At 42.8% G+C, this 25,413-nt stretch overlaps 1 protein-coding gene across 2 annotated transcripts in view; it reads left to right on the forward strand.

The window, feature by feature from the left end:
- The window catches only part of LOC117966955 (low-density lipoprotein receptor-related protein 1), a 137,050-nt gene that overhangs the window by 88,944 nt on the left and 22,693 nt on the right, over positions 1-25,413 (forward strand). For both annotated transcript variants that reach the window (XM_059013235.1, XM_059013236.1), the window contains exons 28-50: positions 1,025-1,156; positions 2,173-2,400; positions 2,561-2,735; positions 5,793-5,887; positions 6,428-6,577; positions 8,203-8,343; positions 10,731-10,856; positions 11,042-11,173; positions 11,327-11,461; positions 12,450-12,579; positions 13,023-13,149; positions 13,901-14,052; positions 14,903-15,027; positions 15,292-15,666; positions 20,325-20,514; positions 21,074-21,278; positions 21,699-21,891; positions 23,124-23,249; positions 23,373-23,501; positions 23,764-23,883; positions 23,980-24,093; positions 24,349-24,498; positions 25,178-25,309. In XM_059013235.1, the coding sequence (XP_058869218.1) occupies positions 1,025-1,156; positions 2,173-2,400; positions 2,561-2,735; positions 5,793-5,887; positions 6,428-6,577; positions 8,203-8,343; positions 10,731-10,856; positions 11,042-11,173; positions 11,327-11,461; positions 12,450-12,579; positions 13,023-13,149; positions 13,901-14,052; positions 14,903-15,027; positions 15,292-15,666; positions 20,325-20,514; positions 21,074-21,278; positions 21,699-21,891; positions 23,124-23,249; positions 23,373-23,501; positions 23,764-23,883; positions 23,980-24,093; positions 24,349-24,498; positions 25,178-25,309 (3,582 nt within the window). The remainder of the gene's footprint in view (positions 1-1,024; positions 1,157-2,172; positions 2,401-2,560; positions 2,736-5,792; positions 5,888-6,427; positions 6,578-8,202; positions 8,344-10,730; positions 10,857-11,041; positions 11,174-11,326; positions 11,462-12,449; positions 12,580-13,022; positions 13,150-13,900; positions 14,053-14,902; positions 15,028-15,291; positions 15,667-20,324; positions 20,515-21,073; positions 21,279-21,698; positions 21,892-23,123; positions 23,250-23,372; positions 23,502-23,763; positions 23,884-23,979; positions 24,094-24,348; positions 24,499-25,177; positions 25,310-25,413) is intronic.

Below are 25,413 nucleotides of genomic sequence, written 5' to 3' on the forward strand. Positions count from 1 at the left end.
GAACTTCTAGTAACACATATAACAGGTCATGCATTTATCCAATTTCTGGAAGTGTTTCCAGGGTCTCTCTCCATCTTGTCAGAATGCTTTACTTTATTTGTGTGTCAGTGGCTTCCTTTGTGTTTTGAATGGCTTGTGAAAAAATCAGTTTCACCACCAGGGTGTTCTCTTAGCCGAAGTGTTCTCTTAGGAGGTGTTCCTATTCACAGAGACGACTGTATACATGTACCAGCTTGACCACACCACTGCCCGCTACATTATTTCTCAATGCTTTACTTATCATTGTGATCTCTAGAGATTTCGTTGTGCTGTCATCCCAATCAATATGTTTTTATACAGTACATATTTACAGAGATTTGTAAGCTTGGCAGCCTTATTATAAGTAATGGAAAAAATGAGTTTTTGCAAATGTGACCTGGGAGGTTATTTGGATGATCACAATGGTTTCTTAATTTCTCTGAAGCAATCCAGCTTGCCCTTGTCACACATAGGCTCCATAATAAAAACATGCTACACAGCATGAGTATGGAGCAGCAGCAGTCAGGGACAGCGGTGTCTGGGTGCCAGCTTTACCAGGCACAGTGTGCAGGCCACCACACAGCCCTGACCTCCCCACCTGCAACAGCAGTCTGGGGGTTCAAGTCATGGACGATCCTGGAAGCCATGCAGATGTAAACGAACCATCCAGACTAGGCTGTAGAGTTTAAAACGTTCAACATTTTTCGTTTTATAGTAGCAGCAAAAAAACAATAACTTAGTAATATCAGTTATGTTTTTTTTTATTTTTTGCTCGACCGTTGAGTCAAAAATATGCACGTGTAAGGTTCATATTTTTCGTGTTCAAAATGTTTTTTATATTTAAAAAAAAAAAAAACGGAACAGTCTAGTGGAGGCTTTATCAGCATCCAATAGATTTGTATCACATTCCAAATATGTTTCCTTACACCAAATTAATGCATGCTTCCTCTTTGCACCAGTGTTTTGCAGAATGGCTTGTAATCTTCCTTGTGTTTTTCATCTGTAGCCCCCAATCCCTGTGCTGCCAATGGGGGTAAAGGACCCTGCTCTCACCTGTGCCTCATTAACTTCAACCAGACCTTCTCATGTGCCTGTCCCCACCTCATGAAACTGCAGAAGGACAATAAAACCTGCTATGGTAAGTCCAGCTATTGACACCTCCATGGAAACTGCTCACTCAACTGAAACGCATTGTGGTATTGCCATTCTTTAGCAGAAGTCTTGCAGTAGTTCACCGGCAGTTCCGACCTCCCAAGTGGTTAAGCTAATGAAGGTTACAAATTCAGCCCACGTTTTGATCATAGACATTTGTCCATGTCCTGTTTTCTAGACCATTCTGTTATATAATATATCAGACAGGCAATCACAAGGCTTCTGTGTATTAAAACAGACCCTTCACCACAGAAATAACGAGCTTGCATTAGTTTGATCTCTGATAGTGTAACAAATGGACCAGTTTGAGGAGCGTAGGGTTCTAGTGAAAGTTTATTTGGTGCAAAATGCAGTGCTTTTTATTCTCAGATTCACCTGTGCAAAATATCCAGCAGCCTTCATAGCGTACAAAAAAGGGGGGTTGCAATAGGTACCCACACAACTTGCAAAACTTGCTCCCCTTTAAAAAATGTATAATTTTCTGAAATATAACTAAAATAGCAGCGTTTTCATTTTCACGAGGACTGGTTGTTTTTCTGTCAATTTCTCCCATTTTTAACTTTTGTTTTTTAACCCCCGCCCCCCCCCCCCCCCATTTGCAATTCTTGCACCATTTATAAAAACATGTCATAAAACAAACTACACCCGTACAGTACGCTGGCCAGCTTTTATATGCAAAACAAATACACAGGAAAAAAAAAAACCCAATACGCATTCAGCTGTTACTCTCTTCATCACACAGTTTAATGGGATGATCTGTTTGTGACGTACTGTTCTACAGCTATGGCCAAATGTTTTGCAAAAGTTTAGGATTGAGACACAATTAATTGAAAAAAAAACACAACAACAAAAAAAACCTATAAACATAATTTTGATCTTTCATTTAACATCATGTAATCAAAGAAACTTAAAAATTTTGGCCATCGCGGTACATGCTGTGACTGGGGTCCCTGGTGAAGTGCTTTTCTCATAGTGTTTTGTCACTGCTTGGTTCTCGTTCAGAGTCTCGGAAGTTCCTGCTGTACGCTCGTCAGATTGAGATCCGCGGAGTGGACATTGACAACCCCTATTACAACTACATCATCTCCTTCACGGTGCCCGACATCGACAACGTGACCGTGGTGGACTATGACGCCCTCGAGCACCGCATCTACTGGTCCGACGTGCGCACGCAGACCATCAAGAGAGCTTTCATCAACGGCACCGGCGTGGAAACGATCATCTCCGCAGGTAACTCGCGTCCTTCAGTGACAAACACGCTTTACGGTTCACACACCATCTTGGACAACATCTGCAATACTAGATTTGTAAGCTGGGTCTGTGAAACCTGTTTGAGTGGTAAACACAGTTCCGTGTGTGTATTTCAATATTGATTTGGTCTCTTGTCCAGACTTGCCCAATGCCCATGGGCTGGCCGTGGACTGGGTGTCACGGAACCTGTTCTGGACCAGCTACGATGCCAACAAGAAGCAGATTAACGTGGCGCGGCTGGATGGCTCCTTCAAGAACGCTGTGGTCCAGGGACTGGACAAGCCTCACTGCTTGGTGCTGCATCCCATCAAGGGGTGAGTTCTGGCACACGCACAGTTATTCATGGGTCCTTCCAGTTCAAGAGGACCAAGGGTGGTTGACCCCTTTCTGGAAAGACCCTTGAAATTATTTGTCTAGGTCCATTCATAACATACCATACCAGTTTAATTTATATAGAGTGTCCTTCACGTGCAAGCATCCCAGGGCGCTTCTCAAATATAAACAGCAAGCCAAAAGAGCTCAAAGTACCAGTCAGTTTATAGTGAAGTAACTCAAGCAAATAGGCAGGGCCACCACCTTGAATAGCCTTGTAAGTGAGGAGCAGTGTTTTGAAATCAGTACGGCGCTTTACGGGAAGCCAATGCAAATAGGTGTAGTGTGTGTAAGTGTTCTTGCTGGGGCGTGTAGAAAAATGAGGTTGTCATGAACGTGGGCATTTTGCAAACTTCAGCCTCTCAATGTGGGGAATAAGTGACATACTGTAGCTCATCTGATGCTTGCCCACAATGTATTCCCTGGAATCCTTTTTTCCCGTCCCGTGTGGTTTTATATTTACAATCGAGCTGGAATGACCTCCATGTTCAAAACAGACCTACGTAAATCTTGTGTAGAAAGGCGATGTGTGTGTGTCTCTTTGAAGCACCTACTAGTAGCCTTCCGTTCAGTAGGCACAGTACGGATTTGTCAACATGCCTGTTTTACAAGCCTGCCTCTTTCTGCCCGACCCCCTCAGATAATATTAAGATAGCAAGGATAAAGAAAAAAAAAACAGCCTCTTAAAATGCTGACTACTCCAAGTTCTCAGGCTACAGGTTCCCTCATCTGTTCCTAATGAAAGAGCATAAATCAAATAGTGCTGCTACAGACGTGCTTAAATAGCTGCCGCTGTTCGGCTTCCCCCGGGGTATGTGGCTAGGGGCTTAGGGCTCTCTAGTCAGTGTGATTTTTTTTTGACAAACCTAAAGCAATACTGAACAGTGCACAGCGCAAAGCCATTCGTCATTCCTTCTTTTCTCTACGCATCTCTGCTGCAATATCAGCTGTCAACATAAAAAGTGATTTGTTTTTATATATTTTCATTCTATATGTACTGCATCATTAATCAACCAGGAGGGGATGCGACTGAAAACATGGTTTACCATCAAAGCCGGTGTTTACTGGGGGAAGGGCTGTTAAGAATGAATGCTACAACAGTCTCTTGCTGCACATTGGCAACAATTGCCATTGAGTTATATACACACATACCCCTTTTAAAAACGTACTTGACCAAGGAATGTTTCCGGGTTTGGCTCGGCCTGAAGCACAAGCAGATGCCAGTACTGTATGTTATTGTATGGTTGCCAGATCGGTCAGTTTGAGAATTGAAGAGCAAAAAAAAACGACACCCAGAAGGAAGTCGGTGTCCTGGTGAATCAGCCGTCCCTAGTCGAGTTTGACGTGCTTTGCACCCAGCAGCACGGGGTTCGTGTGCGATTCCAGTAAGTTCACGTAGGGGCAACTGTAGCCAAGAGGCTGATGTTAACCAGCTGTTGCTTTGGAATGAAAGCACACACACACACACACACACGCTCGATCGCTCTCTCTCTCTCTCCCTCTCTCTCCCCCCCCCCGTCCTTCCTGCATGTGTATCCAGAGCTCCCTAATGCGTTCCAGATTGAGCTAAACATATCTCTAAATATAAAATCTTGCTCCCTCTCCTGAGAAGTATTGCTCCAGAGTATTTAACTTGAGCTTATTTTACCTCTGTGTTTTAGGCCTAAAAGTTCCAACTTGTGCTGTTTTTCTGATGAGGGTGATATCCACAGAGGACTAATGAGGGTTATATCCACAGAGGACTAATGAGGGTTATATCCATAGAGGACTGACCACCGACCACCAAACCCAGGCCTCCAGAGGTCAAAGGACAGTGGATTAACTGTACCCCTCCTCTGTTAGAAGTTGGAACTAAAAACTTTGTTTACGGATGGATTCACCCTGTAATTAAAGCCCTTGAAACACGAGCAAACTTTTAGGCAGGGCAGTCTCATTTCAACAACTGGGGATAATTCTTTAAGCAGTTGGTAGAAACTGGTGTTTTGCGTTTCACGGGCTTAAAAGCACCAAGATCACACACTCTATTTCAAAAATTCAGTTTGTTTATACCTGGTGGTGCTTTCTCCAAACGGAATGGTTTTTTGAAACTCTGGACTGGCTCCACGCCCGTCTCCCAGTGACCCCGCTCCCCCCATCTCGAGACTAAAGAGAGCATCTGGGAGCGATTAGCCTGTTGTGTCTTTGATCCTCCGCTGTGGAGGATGTGGAGCAGATGTGTGGGGCTGCCTCAGCTGGGAAGGCATGAAACAGGCGTGTGGACCTGCAAGCCTTGCTTGTTGGGCATGCAGGACGTAATAAACTCAAGATGTAAACCTTCAATCTAGTGGGACTTGTTACGCCATGAAATGAGTGCATCAAATATGGATGACCAATTACCATTTCACTGTCAAAACTCTTCTAACTATCCTTAGATTTGACACAGTATTGCATTCATGCATATTCATGCATATTAATGAGATACTCGTAGGCAGTCGTGTATTTCTAAGAAATTATTATTATTATTATATTTTGTAGTTGCACTGTTCTTTCGCTCAGCCCGTATTTTTTTTAGGGTTTATAAGATCAAGTGAATCAGCAAGAACTTGCAGGGTTTTCATTACAATTCAATTAATTTGCCCGGTGATGCACTAAATTGTAAGAGATCCGCCAACAGTTATCATCACCACTAAATCTTGCAGCAAGGAAACAAGCTTCAGAAACCTCACACCTATTAATATCTACAGGAAAACAGCTCCTCGTTGTCTGGTTTCTAACCTTTTAGCAGTGACCTTCTTGCATACAATAACTGTTTACCATTACTTTGAGAAGATGTGCTGACTTACACAAGACTCAGGTGCTCATATTGCCAGTGCTCATATTGCCAGTGCTCATATTGCCAGTGCTCATATTTCCAGTGCTCATATTGCCAGTGCTCATATTGCCAGTGCTACGTTTATTTCTTGCTCCGTTCCAATACACTGATATAAACAAGATGTTTGTTTTGGGGTTTTTTTTTGCAGTAAACTCTACTGGACAGATGGAGACAACATCAGCATTTCTAACATGGACGGAACGAACCGCAGTCTCCTCTTCACCAACCAGAAAGGACCAGTTGGTGAGTTTCTTCAAAAATATTTAAAGAATAGTTATGAGGTCATACAGCCACTCCCTGGCTAGTAATTCCACTAGCTTGGTGATGGCGACCCCCTCCTTTTTTGATATTCAATTCCGTTCCCACAGCACACCCTGGTGGAAACGAAGGAAATTCAGCTGTCATTTGAACCTGTAAACAACTGTAGCTGAGCACTTTGATCAACACTGGGGCTAATCAAGCTCGTAGTAAAACCTGGAATGGGTGAAACTGCTGTGCATTAGTTCCATCCCAGCAATACAAGATCTTTATTGGTTCTACTTTTTAATGTGGAAGGCTCTTTCAAGTTAAAGATATTTCCTCATTGGTAAAAATTATTTACCTTTAAGTTTATTTAAACTTCAGGTGTATGAATGACCTTTACTTTTCAAGATACCTCAAGACAACACAGGTGTACAGCTATGCCCAAAAGTTTGGCATCACCTAGAATTTTAGGATTGAGACTAATATATATATATAATATAAATGATCTGACACACTGTTCTTTCCCCTCTCCTGTTCCAGGCCTCTCCATCGATTTCGTCACAAGCCAGCTGTATTGGATTAGCTCTGGGAACAACACCATCAACCGCTGCAACCTGGACGGCAGTGGCCTGGAGGTCATCGATGCGGTCAAGGGCAAACTGACCAAAGCCACGGCTCTCGCCATCATGGGTAAATTAATATTGAGTTGGACATTAAAAATATGAACCGCCTCCTCGAGCCTTCATTAGCATAAAGAGTGGGTTATATAGAGCAGTGGTTCTCAAACTTTTTGGACCGTGCTCCCCTTCCCCTAGTCTGTTGTATTTGACCCCCCTACACATGTGTATATATGTCCAACATGCCACTGGCTTCTCTGTCTGTCACTGCTGTTGTGTGTTTTTTTTTTTTTTTTTTTGCACGAACCAGCCACCGATCCATCTTAAGAGCAAACTTCACACTGCAAATTACAGTTTAGCGATTGTGTCCAATGCTTACTAATGTGCACACCGCGTAGTAAGCCGATAAACAACATACATCACCAGATGACAGCGGACTTCATCCAAGCAAGCTTAAAAGGCACCAGTCAGATGTACAGTGCCATCTAGAAGCTTTGACATGCCAAGAGGTGTCAGTAGTAAGATGTAATTATGTTAATTAAGATGAATTAAGTTTATATATATATGTTAATAAACTATATTAATAAAGTAACAGACAAACTAACATTAATAAACTGTCAAACTAAATTAACACAGCACCCTTACACATGTTAAAAAATGCAGCAGCAGCTCTAGGTTAATTATGAATACCTGTACAGGAGCAACATTCAAGACGTGCACAAAATTATTTAACAGAATGTAGAAGCAACTCAGAATGGAAAACATCAAATTGCCCAGCGACTTCAGTTTTCTTTTTTTCAGGAGCTTGAACAATTTCCAACTTTTTTTTTTTTTTTTTTAGCAAGAGAAACAGCGGCGCGTTTCGCTGTTTGTTTGCGTGCCATTTTGTAGCGATGAGGTGCACTCGTGGAAATCAGAATAGAAAACCAGGCAGTGATGGGACTGTGGTTCTGGAAAGATTGAATAAACCATTTGAATTTTAAGTTTGATGATGATGAGGTATCGGGTTACAAAACAGTACTGTGTCAGCTGTATCAGTGCCAGAAAGGTGTTCTTTTAAGCGAAGTTCCTGTTCCTTTAGGCGGAGCATAGTTCTCTTAGCCAAAGTTTTCTCTTAGGAGGTGTTCCTATATAGAACAAGTACAATATATGGAAAAAGAAAGTATGGTAAACATGGTAAATTACACCGCAAAATGCCTACTCATTCTGTCTTTTGGATTTAAATAAATACAGGTAGATTTACTAAAATATATCAGTCATGTAGAATATTAAACATTCTTCAATGCCAGATATTTCAATGCTTGATCTTTCAACACCTGTTATATGAAGCGTGTTTGCAGGATTTAACTAAAAATAGGATGAGTTTGGGCAGCAATGAATTCAGTATGGAGCTGATGAAAGGTCCATGAATATAGGCTGCTCTGTGTGCTGCAAGAAGTCTGAGAAATGAACTCTTTTAGCACTTTTACTGCAAGTTAACCATAGGATTACTAATTAAATACTTTCTTAACTGAAAAATAACTGAATGATTTTAGACATACATGCATACCTATAGTTTTGAGTGATTTTCAGTAAGGTGGTCTTGAGTTAAATATTAAAGTACTTGAAATGTAGTGGTTGATTTTATATAAGGTGGATTTTGCCAGGGATGAGATCCTGGACTGCCAGTTGACTTTCTCTGCTTGTTGTGGTCCTCAGGTGACAAGCTCTGGTGGGCAGACCAGGGGACAGACCAGATGGGAACGTGTGACAAGAAGACCGGAGCGGACTGGACCGTGCTGCGCAACAGCACCTCACCGATGATGCACATGAAGGTGTACGATGAGTCCGTCCAACTGGGTACGCAGCCGGGAACATGGAGAAACCTACTGGACCAGCCAGGGATGGAAATAAGACTCCTATTGCATAGCAGTTTCACCCATTCCAGGTTTCAATAGAAGCTTAATTAGCCACAGTGTGTATAGGTAACTAGCTCAGGTGTGTGTATGTCTTATTAAACTCATATCAAAACCAGGATTGGATCAATCTGCTATGCAATGGGAGCCTTATTTACATCCCTTAAGGCTGTTGACATGAGACACCAAATCAATATATAAGGCATGGGACAGGTTTTTCTTGTGGTTAAGATGAAGGCTTTCTTCCCCTAATTAGTTTTGTAGTGCAGTACAGTGCAACTGTTCAGTATGCTAGGCGTAAAAGCCACTACATTGTCCTGTACAGTAAACTGCTAAATTGTCTGCACATACAGCAGTGGAAAGAATGGCAGAAGCCAAAGGAAATATAAGAAGTCAGGGAAGAGGGAATGGGAACATGAAGCTCAAAGGAAAAAAAGTGGAAAGACGAAAGAAACATGTTGTTGAATCCTGCCAGTTTTTTAAATAGATTTGGTAAGGAAGCAAACCACACCAGAAGAGTCTCTCAATTGCTAGTGAGCTCTATGCCAGTGTTCTAGCTTCTCAGTCAGCAGGGCCTGCCAGTCGCCAAGCAAGGAGTTCTGCACCTCAGCAGTGCTATATAACGAACACTGACCCCGCCAAGTGGAAAAAGGAGGTAAGCTAGCTCTGCAGAAAACAATGAAGCTTGCCAAAGGCTTGGGCACAACAGAAGTAAAGCTAGCAAGAAACTGGCAGTGCATATAAACAAGGATATTGCATGGGGGATTTTATAATTAATTGTTGATCTCTTCAATAATATTTACAATATCAAATTTCATCGACCTGAAATCCTAACCAGGATCTATATTCCAACCAGATGGCAGGTTAATTAATCCACCCCCCACCCCCCCCGCCCCCCCCCCCACCACCGACCGTTTTGTATTTCGTCAACCGCAAAACCTCAAGAGAAAAGCAATGGCCTTTGATCGACCAGTGGATGAATATAAAACCTGCAGACCAACTAAAATAATCAGAGGTCAAACCCCACATGAATTATCCACATTTGATCTTGGTAAAACCATCCTCAATTGGAATTGGATTAAGGAACCGTATTTAGCATAATCGCTGGTAATTCCTTCTGTGTTTGCTGTTAGTGTGTAAATAAATAAATACATTAATTCATGAATTAACCAGTAGCAGAAAATACGGATCAAGTTGAGGGACTATGATATTTGCTGTGAGCTCTGAAAAGGTTTGCATAGACAAGCGCTACTGTGTACGCTGTGTCTTCTCCTCTTATTATTACACCCCACTGCAGCAACTGCCTGGGGTGAGAGACAGCTTGCAAATTAATCGAATTTCTCTGAGCCGCGGGTGGTCTTGAAATGCTGAGTTGTCTAGTAGTTTTGTGTGTTTGTGTTCGAGTGTGGATGTTTTATGTATGAACCTTCAGTAATCAGGGGGTCTGTTTCTTGTATGTTTCATGTCGTCACCTTCTTGTGCAGCAAAAAAAAAAAAGAATTATGATTCTGTTTCCTCTCCTCTTTTACATGAGAGATCTGAAGTCAAATAACACTACCTATGGACTTTGTATGTTCTGAGGCTCTCGTCATTCCACAGCAAATCTCTATGGAAACCGACTGTGGTCCTTTGTCATAACATCAAAGAAACAAATCTTTTATTTATGCATTACACTACATGTGTAGCTCCTTTCATCATGGTGTCTAAGAGTGCATCAGACCACAGTTATTCTGCAGAATTTAACCCCAAACACACATTTAACCCCAAACACACAGGTAACAGCAAGGAAACCAGGCCGTGTCTTACCTGTTACTAGCTTTGTTAACCTTGTTACTGCCTACCACTTTTATTTGTTATGGTAGTTCATTTTTTTAATGTTTAATCTATAGCTGTGGCCAAAAGTTTTGCTTCACCCTATATAATTAACTAACTTTGCTTCATAAAGTCGAATGAAACCTGCTGAATAAGGTTACGTTAACATATTGAATTGCATACCGCGTTGTAGTTTTCTATATACATAATGAAAAACTGACATTTTGAAATCTAAGTACTGTACTACTATTATGGCTTCCGCTTGACTTTTGCGATATTATTTTGTAGTTTCTTTGATTTACATGATGCTAAATAAAATATTTAAATAGTGTTCATATTGTTTTTTAATTTTTTGTTTTAATGAGGTCTCATTCGTATAATTTTAGGTGATGCAAAACTTTTGGCCATAGCATTAGACTAGTTCTTAAAGTTTTTCCTAGTGCAGTTTGTGAGCAGTTCCAAGATTGCTAAGGCTCTGTTGCTGTGTGGGATTGTATCAAGTTCTCTGTGCCACTACAGGTACCAACCCTTGCAGTAGGAACAACGGAGACTGTTCTCAGCTCTGCCTGCCCACCTCGGAGACCACCAGAGCCTGCAAGTGCACTGCCGGGTACAGCCTGAAGACCGGCCAACAGTCCTGTGAAGGTGAGCTGCAGGGCTGCTGTTGGACTCTGCTTCCAGAGTTTTGCCAACCACATTTTTTTTTTGTATGCTAAACTATGCTGTTTAAACTTACAATGAGTTAGCATGATGTGTTAGCCCTGTTGGGTAGTGTGCTTTCTTGGGGGGGATAGTTTTTGATCTGTCATGCCCCCTTCACCTATTCTTAGGTGTTGGATCGTTCCTGCTGTATTCAGTTCACGAGGGAATCCGTGGAATTCCATTGGATCCCTCCGACAAATCGGATGCCCTTGTGCCTGTATCTGGAACCTCATTGGCTGTTGGGATAGACTTCCATGCGGGTAAGTGATACCTGCATTGGATTTTATACCAGATTATTTCTAGTTCTGAAATGTTTTTTAGCCCTGAGCTGTAGCTCCAGTATGGGTCACTGGGTTCCAGAGCCATGTTGCCTTGGCGGGCTTTCCTGGGTTTAACTCTTGGCTTGTCGACAGACAATGATACCATCTACTGGGTGGACATGGGCCTGAGCACCATCAGCAGAGCCAAGAGGGACCAGACCTGGAGAGAGGATGTGGTGACCAACGGCATTGGGAGAGTGGAGGGCATCGCTGTGGACTGGATTGCAGGTGAGAAGGGACCAAAACATTATAGCCACTGAGTTTCTTTAATGGGTGTTAAATGGGATGAAATAAGACTCCCATTGCATAGCAGTTTGATTCGTGCCTGGTTTTACTATGAGTTTAATAAGACACCCCACACGTGGCTGATCAAGCTCTAATGGGTGAAAATGCAACAGGAGTATTATTTTCATTCCCTGTAATAGTTTAGAGTAAAAACATTAGCTCAGTGTTATACATGTGTGTCTTTAGCATATGCATTTAAATGCTGTACGCACACACAGTCTTATACACAGATACACATTGCAGTAATTTATACAAAGTGATAAAGGCTTCTTAATATGACTTTTCTGATTGGTTACAAACATTCCCAATATGTTAAAAATGTAAACTTGCTTCACCCTGAAGCTTAAAGCTTTTGCAAATTAGATAACAGCCCAAGTTTCTTTTTACTTCTGTACTTGTGTGTTGGTTACATGGAAGCTGAGAGTGACAGTGATGGGTATTTGGGGTGCGTTTGTTACCCTTGCATTTAAAACTCATTAATAACTAATGGTACAATCTACTGCCAGACAACTAATAAGCATGCCTTGTGTGGACAAACACAGAGCTTTCTGTAGTGGCTAAGCAGTCACCGCAGAGCTCCAGAATTAATAATGGCATGTTAATGGATTTGAGCCATTAAGGGGAATGATTTGCTTCAATACTAAGTTTGCACCATTATTCTTATTTGCTGACAGTTATTAATTCTAATTAATTACACTCGTGCACATAATTTCCAATGTGGTTTGTTGTTGAACATTTAAGTAACAATCAATACCCTTTGAGGAGGTGACACATTCATTCCTGTGTGTTAAACTGCAATGCAACAAGAGAACCCCCTGACCACCAAGCCTTTCTAAAGGGATTTAGAACATTTAGAACTAGAATATCTGATGCAAAGAACCCAATAGCCCATATCTGATGTGGATATGAAGTCTTTGTCATTTCTTTTCAGGAAACATCTACTGGACAGACCAGGGGTTCGACGTGATCGAGGTGGCCAGGCTCAATGGGTCCTTCCGTTATGTGGTGGTCTCCCAGGGTCTCGACAAACCTCGAGCCATCACTGTGCACCCCGAGAAAGGGTAAGAGTGACCCCTGCACCACATCGGGGCTGACTGGACAGAACAGGAATAAATTAAACACGCATGCTGTGACTCTGTCTTCAGTGTGTAGGGCTGCCGTGGGCAGCCAGGGATGGAATTAAGACTCCAGGTTTTACTATGAGTTTCATTAACCACTGTGTTTAGATAACAAATTCTGGTGAGTTAAACTCGTATTAAAATCAAGAAAGGATCAAACTGCTAGCCAACGGAAATCTTGTATCCGTTCCTGGTGACAGAGTCTGCAAGTTTTAAACTCATCTGGTGGGATCAGGGATTACCGCCACTAATTCCAGAAGTTGGGAGATCTGAGGAAATGCCTTTTACACAAAAGTGCATTTTGTACTCCTGTCAGTGGTGGCAGCAACCTTGCTGTGGTTTAAAAAAAAAAAAATAACCTGTGCTCTCTCCCCCTGCCTGTTCAGGTACCTGTTCTGGACAGAGTGGGGCCAGTACCCGCGCATTGAGAGGGCTCGACTCGACGGCTCCCAGAGGGCTGTGCTTGTTAACGTCAGCATCAGCTGGCCCAATGGGATATCCATCGATTACGAGGTCTGTTGTTCATATGCGATACACACAGTCACTTTGATTTCAATGACATACTGTATACCATCCTTAAAAGTGTAGGGTTGTGCGCTGTTGAGTTCAGTAGTGCTATTGCTAGTACTGTATGTTTATGTGTTTGATGGCTACTTCTGATGAAGTTTGGGGTGTATTTCTCTCACACTCTTTGCTCGGGTCTGTCATACAAAGAGTGTAAGAGAAAGTACACTCTAAACTTGATAAGAGGTAGCCATCATACACTTATAAACATGTTATAAGTAATTGAATCTAAATTAAAAACCTGATACGAACAAACTTAATCTGTTAGAGCCTGTTGTGGTTTAAATATTTAGTGTTTTTTGACATTGAGTGTGAGATCTACCTTTCAGCAAGTGTAGTCGCAGCTAATAATTCCCAATGAGGACGTGATTTTAACCCTACTTATAAGCTCTACAGAGAATATTACCTCATACAGCATACACCTCATGGTCCCTTTATTGCCTGAGCCCAGTGGAGACTTTATCTGGGACCCCCTTTGGTGACATGGGTCTGCCATGAGCTTTTGTGCAAACAAGACTACACTCGTATGTGTAGATTTTTTCCATGGTTTTAAAGAGATACATGTATTATTTATTATCTGATTTAACTTTCATAACTCTACAGAAGATCCACCAGAAATGTTCTTTTAGATAATGCCAAATAATAATATACACATTTTAAAATGATTCAGATTGTTAATAATCCTCCCTCCTGGTTTCAGGACGGTATGCTGTACTGGTGCGACGCCAGGACTGACAAGATCGAGAGGATTAACCTGGAGACCGGAGAGGACAGAGAGACGGTCCTGCAAAGCAACAACATGGACATGTTCTCGGTGTCCGTCTTCGAGGGCTACATCTACTGGAGCGACAGGTAACAGCGAGGAAACCAGGCCGTGTCTTACCTGTTATTAGCTTTGTTAACCTTGTTACTGCCTACCACTTTTATTTGTTATGGTGTTCATTTTTTTATGTTAATCTACAACTATGGCCAAAAGTTTTGCATCACCATATAGAATTAACTATTTTTGCTTCATACAGTCAAATGAAATCTGCTGAATGTTACGTTAGCACTTTGAATTACAAACCGCTTTGTAGTTTTCCATATACTTAACGAAAAACTGACAAAAAAAAAAGTGAAAAGTGAAATACTGTTGTACTATTATGGCTTCTGGTAGGCTTTTGCAATATTATTTGGTAGTTTCTTTGATTACAGGATGTTAAATAAAATATCTAAATTATGTTCATATAGTTTTTTTTTTTTTTTTTTAAATTGTCTCAATCCTAAAACTTTTGGCCATAGCTGTACAACACTATAGATAAACTGTTACATCCTGGTACCTTTGTTAGTCACATGGCTGGATTGCAGCTTGACCATTGGAGTGAAACTGAACTACAAAACATGAAGCAAAGAAGCAGTAGCTACTCTTCATCTATAGTGTTTTTGACATATCTGCATATTCCAAATCTGACTCTCTCCTTGCCGAAAATACAAGGAAAGAACCACAATCTTTAACGGGGGAGACCAGTGATAATATTGCCAGTTCTAATAATAACGTACCACGTCCTCGACTTGAGATACGTTTCTTACAGAAGGCGCTGAGAAAGACTAGTCATTTATCAGCTGAATTTATTACATTTCCTTTAGCATTTCTAAATGTAGCACTATTGAGTGTTTAATAGTTGTGGATTATACTAACACACGTGTCTTTCTTTTAACACAGGACCCACGCAAACGGCTCCATTAAGCGTGGCAACAAGGACAACGCCACAGACTCCGTGTCTCTGAGGACCGGCATTGGTGTGCAGCTCAAGGACATCAAAGTGTTCAACAGAGCCAGACAGAAGGGTAGGCGTTTCACAGCGGCCTGTGTCTGTGTCTGTATCTGTGAAGCATTGGCCACTGCTGCAGCTCTGCAATTGAGCTGTTAAATCAGAAGAGTTCAGCGTCCCAGTTAACTCATGACATGTTAATAACGCTGTCAGAAAGAATCTTGCTCACATTTAAAACAAAATTGTGCCAATAACAAAAGCAACAGTGAAACGGTGATGTTGTATATACATAGTGTGCTCTGCACCGCTGAGATTCATGTGTTTGTTCCCCCCGTCCCAGGTACCAACGTCTGCATGAAGAACAACGGAGACTGCGAGCAGCTGTGTCTGTACCGGGGGAACGGAGAGCGGACCTGCGCCTGTGCCCACGGCATGCTGGCCGAGGATGGCGTGAGCTGCCGGGACTACGACGGCTACCTGCTGTACTCTGAGCGGACTATCCTCAAGAGCATCCACCTGTCGGACGAGAGCAACCTGAACGCGCCCGTCAAGCCCTTCGAGGACCCCAAGCACATGAAGAACGTCATCGCGCTGGCCTTCGACTACCGGGGGGGCGGTGGCAAGGGTGCCAACCGCATCTTCTTCAGCGACATCCACTTCGGTAACATCCAGCAGATCAACGATGATGGCACGGACCGCCGGACGGTCGTGGAGAGTGAGTGCTGTGGTTTCTTTGTTACCGTCGCCCGAGTGCGGAGAGGAGGTCTAGGGGTCACAAGTGAAATGAATGTGTCCGACTCGGATTAGTACATCAGTGCCCAACACTTGCAATTATGGTGCAGTTGGTCTGCTTGAGAGGGGATCAGAACTGAATTACAGACAGGGGGTGTTCGTGTCAGGAGTGGGGTGCACTATCATGCTTGGAAATGGAAAGGTGTTCTTTATGCTTCGTCTTTGCACTAAATTCACAAGCACCGCCGGCACTTTGAAAATAGCTTAATGGCATTTATTTTTGTGCATCCACTCAGTTTAACTTCTCCTTTCATCCACTTTGAACTTGCCTCGCACTAGGAGGTCGAAGTTAGCGATCGAAACTGCAGATAATGGCTGGAGTGATTTCCTTGACCCTTTTTTAACAACAGTAAACACAATAAAAATTCAATGAAAAGAGATCTGTGATGAAGCAGGTTAGGACGGGGTTATAAAGATTCAACGCTGCTTGAAAGATCTGTGTGTCTCTTAGTAGGAATCTACTAAATACATTTTTATGCTGCCTTTCATCTCTGCCTAGAAACACGTGTATTTTAAGGCTATACTGTACAGTCAGTCTACTCAACTCCTGGCTAATCATTTTATCAATGTACTGTTGGAGTCCCCATTAAACTGCGCAATTTCCTGTATGCTAGCTTGTGATTACAGTTCGTTTCGTGTCTCCCATCAGACAAACAAATGCCATCCCATTGCTTTTAACAATCCTGCTTGCAAGGAACATCTCTCTGAGATCATATACTGCCAGCTTCTTTTTACAGCAGTCATAAACACTCTTTATTAACACTGAGAATCATTCTTCAGTTTGTTCCGTATGAATGCAGCCGATTGTTGTATGTTTAGTGTGTTGCAGAAACGGATTCAATGTAGCCTGCCAGTTTGCACATTGATGGAATGTTTGAAATAATGCTAACATCCCGTTAAGCATAAGGAATTGCTAAATACAAGTATACAGACATAAAGGCTGCCTTTATGAAAAGGAAATACCAGTATTTATGCAAACAGTATTTCATAAATAAGAGTCTGCACAAACTGTACTGTACTCATATACTTTAAAGATAAGTAATACATTTAATGTTGGTTTGAATTTTGTGCAAAACCAACGGAAGAACAATGTGGATTTTTCCAAATCCAGTATAATTTAATTATAGATTTCAAATACATGGCATTAATAATTATATAAATATCTACATTTATGTCCTTAGTAGAATGAAAATCAATTCACAATGATTGTTTTATCATAAATATACCACAAAATGTCCCAGGATTTGGATGAAAATGTATCCAAAGAGATGTTGGTTCTCAGTGTCTGAGTGATTCAGCCCAGTAAACCACCTCTGTATTCATATCACAATCTGGTAGGAATGCTATAGCAGATAATGGGCAGCGTTTTTTTTCTTCTCCAGTGTGCCCTTATTTCTGTCTGCCTGTATCGAAGCCGTGTGCCTTTCTGTCTACATGTGGCTGTAGCTCCAAGTGGAACGGCTTCACTGTGTCCTGCTCTCCACAGCAGCAGCAGCACGGAGAGGCCAGCGCCCTCAGTTCCTTGCGGAACTTCTTGGAGGTGAAGGCGTAGAGAATGGGGTTGGCAACAGTGGAGGAGGAAGCCAGGAGTTGGGCGAATATAGAGAACGCACCCCTGAAGGATACCGTGCTGCTGATGAGCGTAAACAAGAGCACGTAGGAAGGGAGCCAGCAGAGGGTGAAGGCCAACACCAGTAAAACTGAGACCAGCGTGACCTTCCTGTGGTACCTGTCCAGGTACGGGGCTTGCAGGCTGTTCTTCTTGGCCCGCAGGAAGCAGTAGATTTTGGAGTACATGATGATGATGATGATCAAAGGGATGGCGAAACTGAAGAGGAGGAGCGCCACGCAGTATACCAGCTGGCTGATGTCGGTCAGGAACGCGAAGCAGTAGACAGGATCGGAATCGGACACTAAAGTCCGCCGGTACACGAACTGCGGCGCCGCCAGCGCCACGGAGGGCAGCCAGATGATGGAGACGACCATGCCGAAGTACCAGTTGAGCTGGAAGCGGTACGCCTTGGCCGGGTGAACGATGGTGATGTAGCGGTTGACTGCCAGGGCGGCCAGGGTGAAGACGCTGGCGGAGGAGCATGCTACGCCAACGAAGCTCACGGCTTTGCAGAGGAAGTCCCCGAAGACCCAGCGCGCCAGGGCGATGGAGGCGGCATTGAAGGGCATGCAGGCCAGCTGGAGCAGGTCGGCCACGCTCAGGTTCAGCAGCAAGATGTTGGTGCCGTTGCGCCGCTGCTGCTTTCTTCTGATCAGGATGACTTTGACCAAAGTGTGACCCACCACCCCGATGATGAAGATCACCGCGTCCAGTAGAGGAACCACTATCTGATGGATGGATCTGTGTTGAAATTCTCCTGGGCAGCTGGTGCCGTTACCATGGCAAGAGCTGTTGTTTTCCAATTCCATATCCATGAAGACCTGTTCTAGTACAGTGCAATATAATTAAAAAAAAATACATATATATCGTGTATATAAATATATATATGTAATGTGCCTTTCATGTGAGGGATTTCATGCCTAGAAACTATACATATCGGTATTAAGATGCAGTATACGACTGCTTTTTCAGTAGCTTCTGTTTCATTTCATTAAGCAAAGTACACTACTTATAAATCAGCCCTGAAATAACAGTGGTTATAGTGTTATTTATCCGCAAGTTCTGTGTATCTTCCCAGTGAATGATCTAGGTTGTTTTTGTGGTGCTTTATAAGATTGAATATAATTGGATGAAAAGTCTCAAAAATCTTATCTGTTGTATCTGTGTCCCCAGACCTTTTCGGACTGAATTTACAAACCTGCAAAAGTCAACAGACACTGAGAACAAGCAGATGTTGATGTCCATGGATTAAAAAAATAGTTTGCAACAAAAAAGTCTGCACAAGTTAAACTTCAGTAAGAAAGAGAATTCCAGAAGGCAGCAGCTGTATTCCTAGACTGTGTGATACGTTCCTGTACACGCGTCTGGTATCGTGTCTTCTGTATGCAGAAAAAAAAGAGTAACGTGCTGTTTAAGAAAAACTTCCTTATTGCTGTGGGTGGATCTTGAGTGAGTCAAGACGACATCCTGGTGAGGTTGGATACAGTCATTCAGTAATAGCTGAGCCTCAATCGATCTGGACTGCAGGGAGGGTACCTTGTGCGTAGTTAAACCACCTTGACGTTATTGATAAACCAGCAGCAGGAATTTGTGTTTAGTTAGAAAAGGCCATTACCCTGCCTGTTGTCTGTCCTCCCTGCCAAACCCAGAGCGGTTACTTTAATGAGAAAAAAAATATTGACTCTGTGCAAACAGTGATCAACTTGTCTATCATTTTACTATTCCAGGAATTGCAGTCATAAAAATAGACTGATGAAAAGATATGACGAAGTCCAGCCATTTAAATAAAAGATGACCTTTGTGCATTGCAACATGATAGAAAAAACATACATTGTGCTCTGTGAGTTTTATTTTCTAGGACACCATGCGATCCTCATGTATGTGGGTACTGTTTATTGGACCTGAATTCAGTGTTTCAGGATCATCTGAAATCGAATGTTCTGATTTCAGATCACTGTGGGGGTGTTCAGGTTTTAATTCACATTGGTTCCCCTCCTGCTACTCTACAGTACACAGAGGATGCTACAGTGTGCATGCTGCATAATTCAGCCTTCTGTTCACTCAATTTCATCAATCTGACCTCACTTTGTCCTTGCAGAAGCCAAATAGTTTCAAGCAGACCATCCAATTGTCTACAATGGTCGGGGGGGTGATTCTGTCCACTCTAACCCAGCCCTGCTCTTTTCAGTGTGGTTAAAAACGGGTCACACTTAGGAAAGCTCCCTAGCAGATTGGCCATCGTTATCTGTGCCTGTCTAATAACCCTGAATTCCCTCTGCAAACAGGCTGCTTCCCTTTTCACCTGGCAGAACGTTAAACCAGGCACATAACAAGTGATGTGAAGCCTCAAGAACTGCACTGCATTACGGCTCAGTTGGTTGTCGGACACGCTAATGCAACAGTTGTTTTACTAAAGAGGTTTCAGTTCATGGCTCCATCAACAGAATGACAGTTTTAACCCTCAACCTTCACTTTAATGATACATTTTGCAATAAAAAAATGCACATTTCATACACAGCATCAGTATTGCTATACACATTACTGTACGGTAGATATGTAAATAACAGAGGCTGATAGTGGTGATTGCTTAATTATGTTTTCAACAGCTTGTCTTTTTTTATTTGTATTGATTTTTAATATTCCTGTCGGTCACATTTTTACTTAACTGTTTATGGGAACTCCATGTAATACGAGAATTTGTCCTGCCAAGACTTTGGGGGGGAAAAAAAACATATATATTAAAAAGTATAGTATAGATAGGAAACTTAACATGGCATAATAAAGTGACCAAATGGGGATCTGTATTTGCTATTTCAGACACTATATGTACATTATTGTAGGTCACGAGTTTGTAGGTACGGTATATCAATTGCAAGTTTTTATCTGTCTCCCCACGCTCACTAAAACTCCCTGCTGAATTCTTCCCTGCTGGTATTAATTTCACTATTTTTCGTGTGCTGTTCCCCCAGATGTGGGGTCAGTGGAAGGCCTGGCGTACCACCGGGCCTGGGACACTCTGTACTGGACCAGCTACACCACCTCCACCATCACCAGACACACCGTGGACCAGACGCGAACCGGAGCCTTCCAGAGGGACACGGTGGTGACCATGTCCGGAGATGACCACCCCCGAGCCTTCGTCCTGGACGAGTGCCAGAAGTAAGAGCCACGGGGATACTGACACACAGCACTGTGAATACAAACACATTCATCCGAGAGGCGCTTTTGCATTTGAATAGGAAAAGGAAACGTAATTACACTGTACATGTTCCTAGGGTAAATCATCCATAACTTTAAAACGCTCAATCAGAGTTCTAGGATACAACTAGAAAAAAGGTCAAGTAGACCCGAGTTAATACATTGAAAAAGGCACGAGCTGAAATGTTGGAAGCCTCAGAGCAAGGTCAAAATTATTAGAAAATGTCATCCCATGAAAAGCAACCGTTTAAACAGGACCCAGCTGTTCAATGTGCCTTGCAGTTTTACACCAGTGTGTAGAAAAAAAATATAGCTATGGACAAAAGTTTGCAGCAGTTTTTGAAAGAACAACGTGATCAATTTGGAATGCCTTTTACGTTATACAAATCATTAAAGTGGTTCAATGTTAGGACCTAAAAAGCACTATGTGTGCTATACATGTGAAATACGTGAGATGAGCCTTGAGCTGTCGTTTTCCTGGCAGTGTGGTGACTGCTTCCTTTCTTTCTCCTCTCTCCAGTCTGATGTTCTGGACGAACTGGAACGAGCAGAGTCCCAGTATCATGCGTGCCACGCTGTCAGGCGGCAACGTGGTGGTGATCATCGGCAATGACATCCGCACCCCGAACGGGCTCGCCATCGACCACCGCGCAGAGAAACTCTACTTCTCCGACGCCACCCTGGACAAGATAGAGCGCTGCGAGTATGATGGCTCCAACAGATACGTGAGTCGCTGGAGCCCAATGGAAATCTAGGCTACAAAACCATTTCTAGTTGTCTCTTCACGCTTTCCTAGATCATTTACCATCTGCTTTTAGCGTGAACATTACTGTACGTACAGCTGTGGCCAAAAGTTTAGCATAAACCTAGAATTTCCAGGCTTGAGACCATAAATAAACTCTAAACATAATTTAGATATTTTATTTAACATCGTGTAATTCAATTTCAATTGGTCCGTTAAGTATATGGAAAACCGACAAAGCGTAATGTAATTCAGTATGTTGACTTAACATTATTCAGCAGGTTTCATTCGGCTTTATGAAGCTAAATGAATTCTACAGGGTGATGCTAAACTTTTAGCCATAGCTGTATATGTATGCAAACCCGTGCCTACAAGACTACAAGACTTGTGTGTTTGTTCCCAGGTGATCTTGAAGAACGAGCCTGTGCACCCCTTCGGCCTGGCAGTCTACGGGGACTGTATCTTCTGGACGGACTGGGTGCGCCGGGCAGTGTTGCGCGCGGACAAGTATGTGGGCGGAGACATGAAGGTCCTGCGGGCGGACATCCCCCAGCAGCCAATGGGAATCATCGCTGTGGCAAACGACACCAATAGCTGTGAGTCACAGCATATTAGCACCGGGTGTTCAAGATCATATTTTAACTGTGAAAGAAAAATGGCTAGGGGACCCACAAGTGAACTTGATTGCATTTCAGTTGTGCTAAATTGGCGGTTGATTTTTAGCTGTCCATTTTGAAGTGCTAATTTAGAAGTATTATTGTGCAGTACAACAGTTTCCCTGTCCATTATAAATCAAATATTTCTTGAAAAATCACAAAACAGAAAGGCTGCCGATTGTAAAAGGGGTTGAACTCGAGGCTGGGCATCAATGTGTACAAACCGCTGTCCGAAACTCTCGCTAGTGGGGCTTGTGTTAGAGCTCCTACAATGTATTCAGAGTAGGTTTGATTCTCGAATCGGGGGCTGATGGCAGCATCAGCGGCCAGGTGAAATAAGATTGCTTTTTTTTTCGGTTTGCCATCAGTAGTTAGAGCGCACGCCAGTCTCCAGCTGCAAATGTAATTAGATGACAGAAGCAATCTTTCTGTTTTAAAGGAATAAATGCGTCTCGACACTTCGGGCCATAACTAAATTTGTTAAAGTGAATTTCTATTTTAGTCTCCCCCTGCTGCGATGGCAGCGTCAGGCGACTTCTACATAAAAATGTTAACACCTGAGGCGAATCCCATTTAGATCAATCACATTCCATTACGCTGCTTAAAGGACTTGTGTTTGTGCCAGTGTGTCACTGCGCTTTAGGGACAATTTTCAGAGTTCAAGTGACAGTCTTATTTAAATCTGCGTTCTCTTGTAAGCTGTGGTGGTTGTTTATTTGTCTCGTGATTTGCATTTTTATTATGTTGTTCACTGCCTAGTTTCAGAAACTAATCGCAGTTCTAGTGGACTCTGTCAAGCTTTACATCTATCCAAATGTGATGAAACTTGGGACGTTCTTTAGCAAAAGCAAAGATGGAAATAAGTCTCCTATTGCATAGCAGTTTCACCCATTCCAGCTTTTACTATGCGCTTTCTTAGCTGTAGCGCATATGTAACGAGCTCAGGTGCATCTTATAGTAAAAACCAGGAATGGATCAAATTGCTATGCAATGGGAGTCTCAGAATCTATCAGAACATCTCTTACGTATACAAGTATATCTCACTTACATGTGTGCAGTATGTTGTAGAGGTCATGGTTAATCACTCACCCACCAGTATAGTGAATAAAGACTGATTAGTGTGTGTTTGTGATTTTCCATTGATACATATTCCCTGCTGTGCTCCTGTGTAGGCGACTTCTCCCCATGCAGAGTTAATAACGGTGGCTGTCAGGACCTGTGCTTGCTGAGTGCGGACGGTCGGGTTAACTGCACCTGCCGCGGAGAACGCGTGCTGATGGATGACACCACCTGCAGCGGTGAGTATGGGACTGTAACCTCAAAGCAAGGAGGGGCAGGGGATTTGGTGTTCCGTTCTGAAAGTCTGGCAAAGGAAATAGGCTTTAAGCCATTTAACTAATGTTTGTGTCTTTTGGGTGCAGCTCTGAACTCCACCTGCAGCAGCGCAGATGAGTTTGAGTGTGGGAATGGCGACTGCATCCTCTACAACCAGACTTGTGACGGTGTGGCGCACTGCAAAGACAAGTCTGACGAGAAGCAGTCATACTGCTGTGAGTAATCGTTCTCCAGCCCTCTGTATTTTTTTTTTATTATACATAGGCTTAGCCGACAGCCTGTATAGGTAACTTTTTAAAGGATGTCACATTTGTAGCGGTGGGCAAAATAAGATACATTGGGATTTTAAACCCTGTTCATTGAGTGCAAGTTGTCATTTTGGGGACTTTCCTAACTATGGGAGCTTGTGTTTTGCTCTGTGGATTTGGCATGTTCGTTGTTGCCAGGTTTGTAATACAGAATGCATCTCCCCTCCAGCAAACCGCAAGTGCAAGAAAGGTTTCAGACGATGCATCAACGGCCGCTGTGTCACCTACAACAACTGGTGCAACGGCGTGGACAACTGTGGAGATAACTCGGATGAGCTGCCCTGCAACAGTACGTAGACCACTGTGAATAAAAAAATAAATAAATACCTGCTGCCCTTTTACAGCCACAAAAAACTAAGGTGTTTTTTTTGTTGCTTGGTTTCAGAGACATTGTGCGCCGCGGAGGAGTTCCAATGCCGCGATGGCAGCTGCATCACCAACTCGAGCCGATGTAACCAGGCCATCGACTGTGAGGACGCCAGCGACGAGATGAACTGCAGTAAGGGTGGGGGGCCTGTAGGGGGTGCTAGCATTAAACCTGTAGACCATCATTTCACTTTCAGCTTATTGTATTCATATTTAGAAGGAAAAAAAATAAATCTAAATATGATGGCTAATACATGTTATGCAGTTTCTTTTAAAGGATCATCTGACGGCTACATTTTATAAATGCAGAAGTTGTTTTTTTTTGCCTTTCTGTTGTATTTCAATTACTGAACCATTCGTGCAATTTTGTTTTTTGTTTCTTTCAAAGCTGCGACTGACTGTAGCAACTACTTCCGTCTGGGTGTGAAAGGGGTCACGTTTCAGCGGTGTGAGCTGACCACGCTGTGCTACGCGTCCAGCTGGGTGTGTGACGGGTCCAACGACTGTGGGGACAACTCTGATGAGAGGAACTGTCCAGGTAGCGCTCGTTCACACCGGCCTGCCTGCGGAACACAGTGTTCTAGTGCTGGATATCAAACAGAAACACAGCACGATCACAGAGGGGACAGTTCAAAAGTGTCTAAGGGGGGTCATATATTAACATTGAATATATTAGTACAGTGCCTCTTTAAGGACATGGGGAGATAAACATCCTGAGATAATATCCTGAGAATTCATCTCGTGATCTCGACCATAACACGTTTCTATTGATTTATTTTCCAGCGTCCTCAATGAGCTACCGTATAGTAGGGTGTGATTTTATAAAGTCAGATGCAGTGCTGCTGTGGGAAACGTTTCCTAATTATGAAAGGCCCCCATCTGTCAAGAAGTGCTGTGTGTCCCTGTGTGACAGCCGCACTGTGCTGTGTTTGATGTTCATGTTTGTCTTTATTTAGACAAGCGCTGTCTGTGTTAGGCACTTTGTGAAATTAGCTTTATCAGTGTTCCTTGGTGCTGTCCTTTCATCTTTCTGGCACACATTTTGTTACTTCCATCTGTCAAGTTGTCATTACCCAGCTGTAAATGGTTTTTTTTTCCCCACACTACAGTACTGCAAAGCAGCCAGCTGACTTTGTAATTGCCTTGTGCACAGAGACTTGTTGCCATCAGTCTGGTATTGACTCTTCTCCTTTTTTTCCCCCGTTTGGTGCCTCTAGTTATCTTAGACAAAAAGAAGCTGAAGTGCCCAGTGAATTTCTTTGCCTGCCCCAGCGGACGGTGTATCCCGATGAGCTGGACGTGTGACAAGGAGAATGACTGTGAGAATGGTGCTGATGAAAGCCATTGTGGTGAGCATTGAATATTTTTTTTGGTGCTTTCATGTTTGGTGCTTCTGCAGGAATGGCAACAGTGAAGATTGCATTGAGTGGCTATAAAGGTTGTCTGTAGCGTT

This window comes from Acipenser ruthenus, chromosome 45, assembly GCF_902713425.1.
Source record: "Acipenser ruthenus chromosome 45, fAciRut3.2 maternal haplotype, whole genome shotgun sequence".
Classification (NCBI taxonomy): domain Eukaryota; kingdom Metazoa; phylum Chordata; class Actinopteri; order Acipenseriformes; family Acipenseridae; genus Acipenser; species Acipenser ruthenus.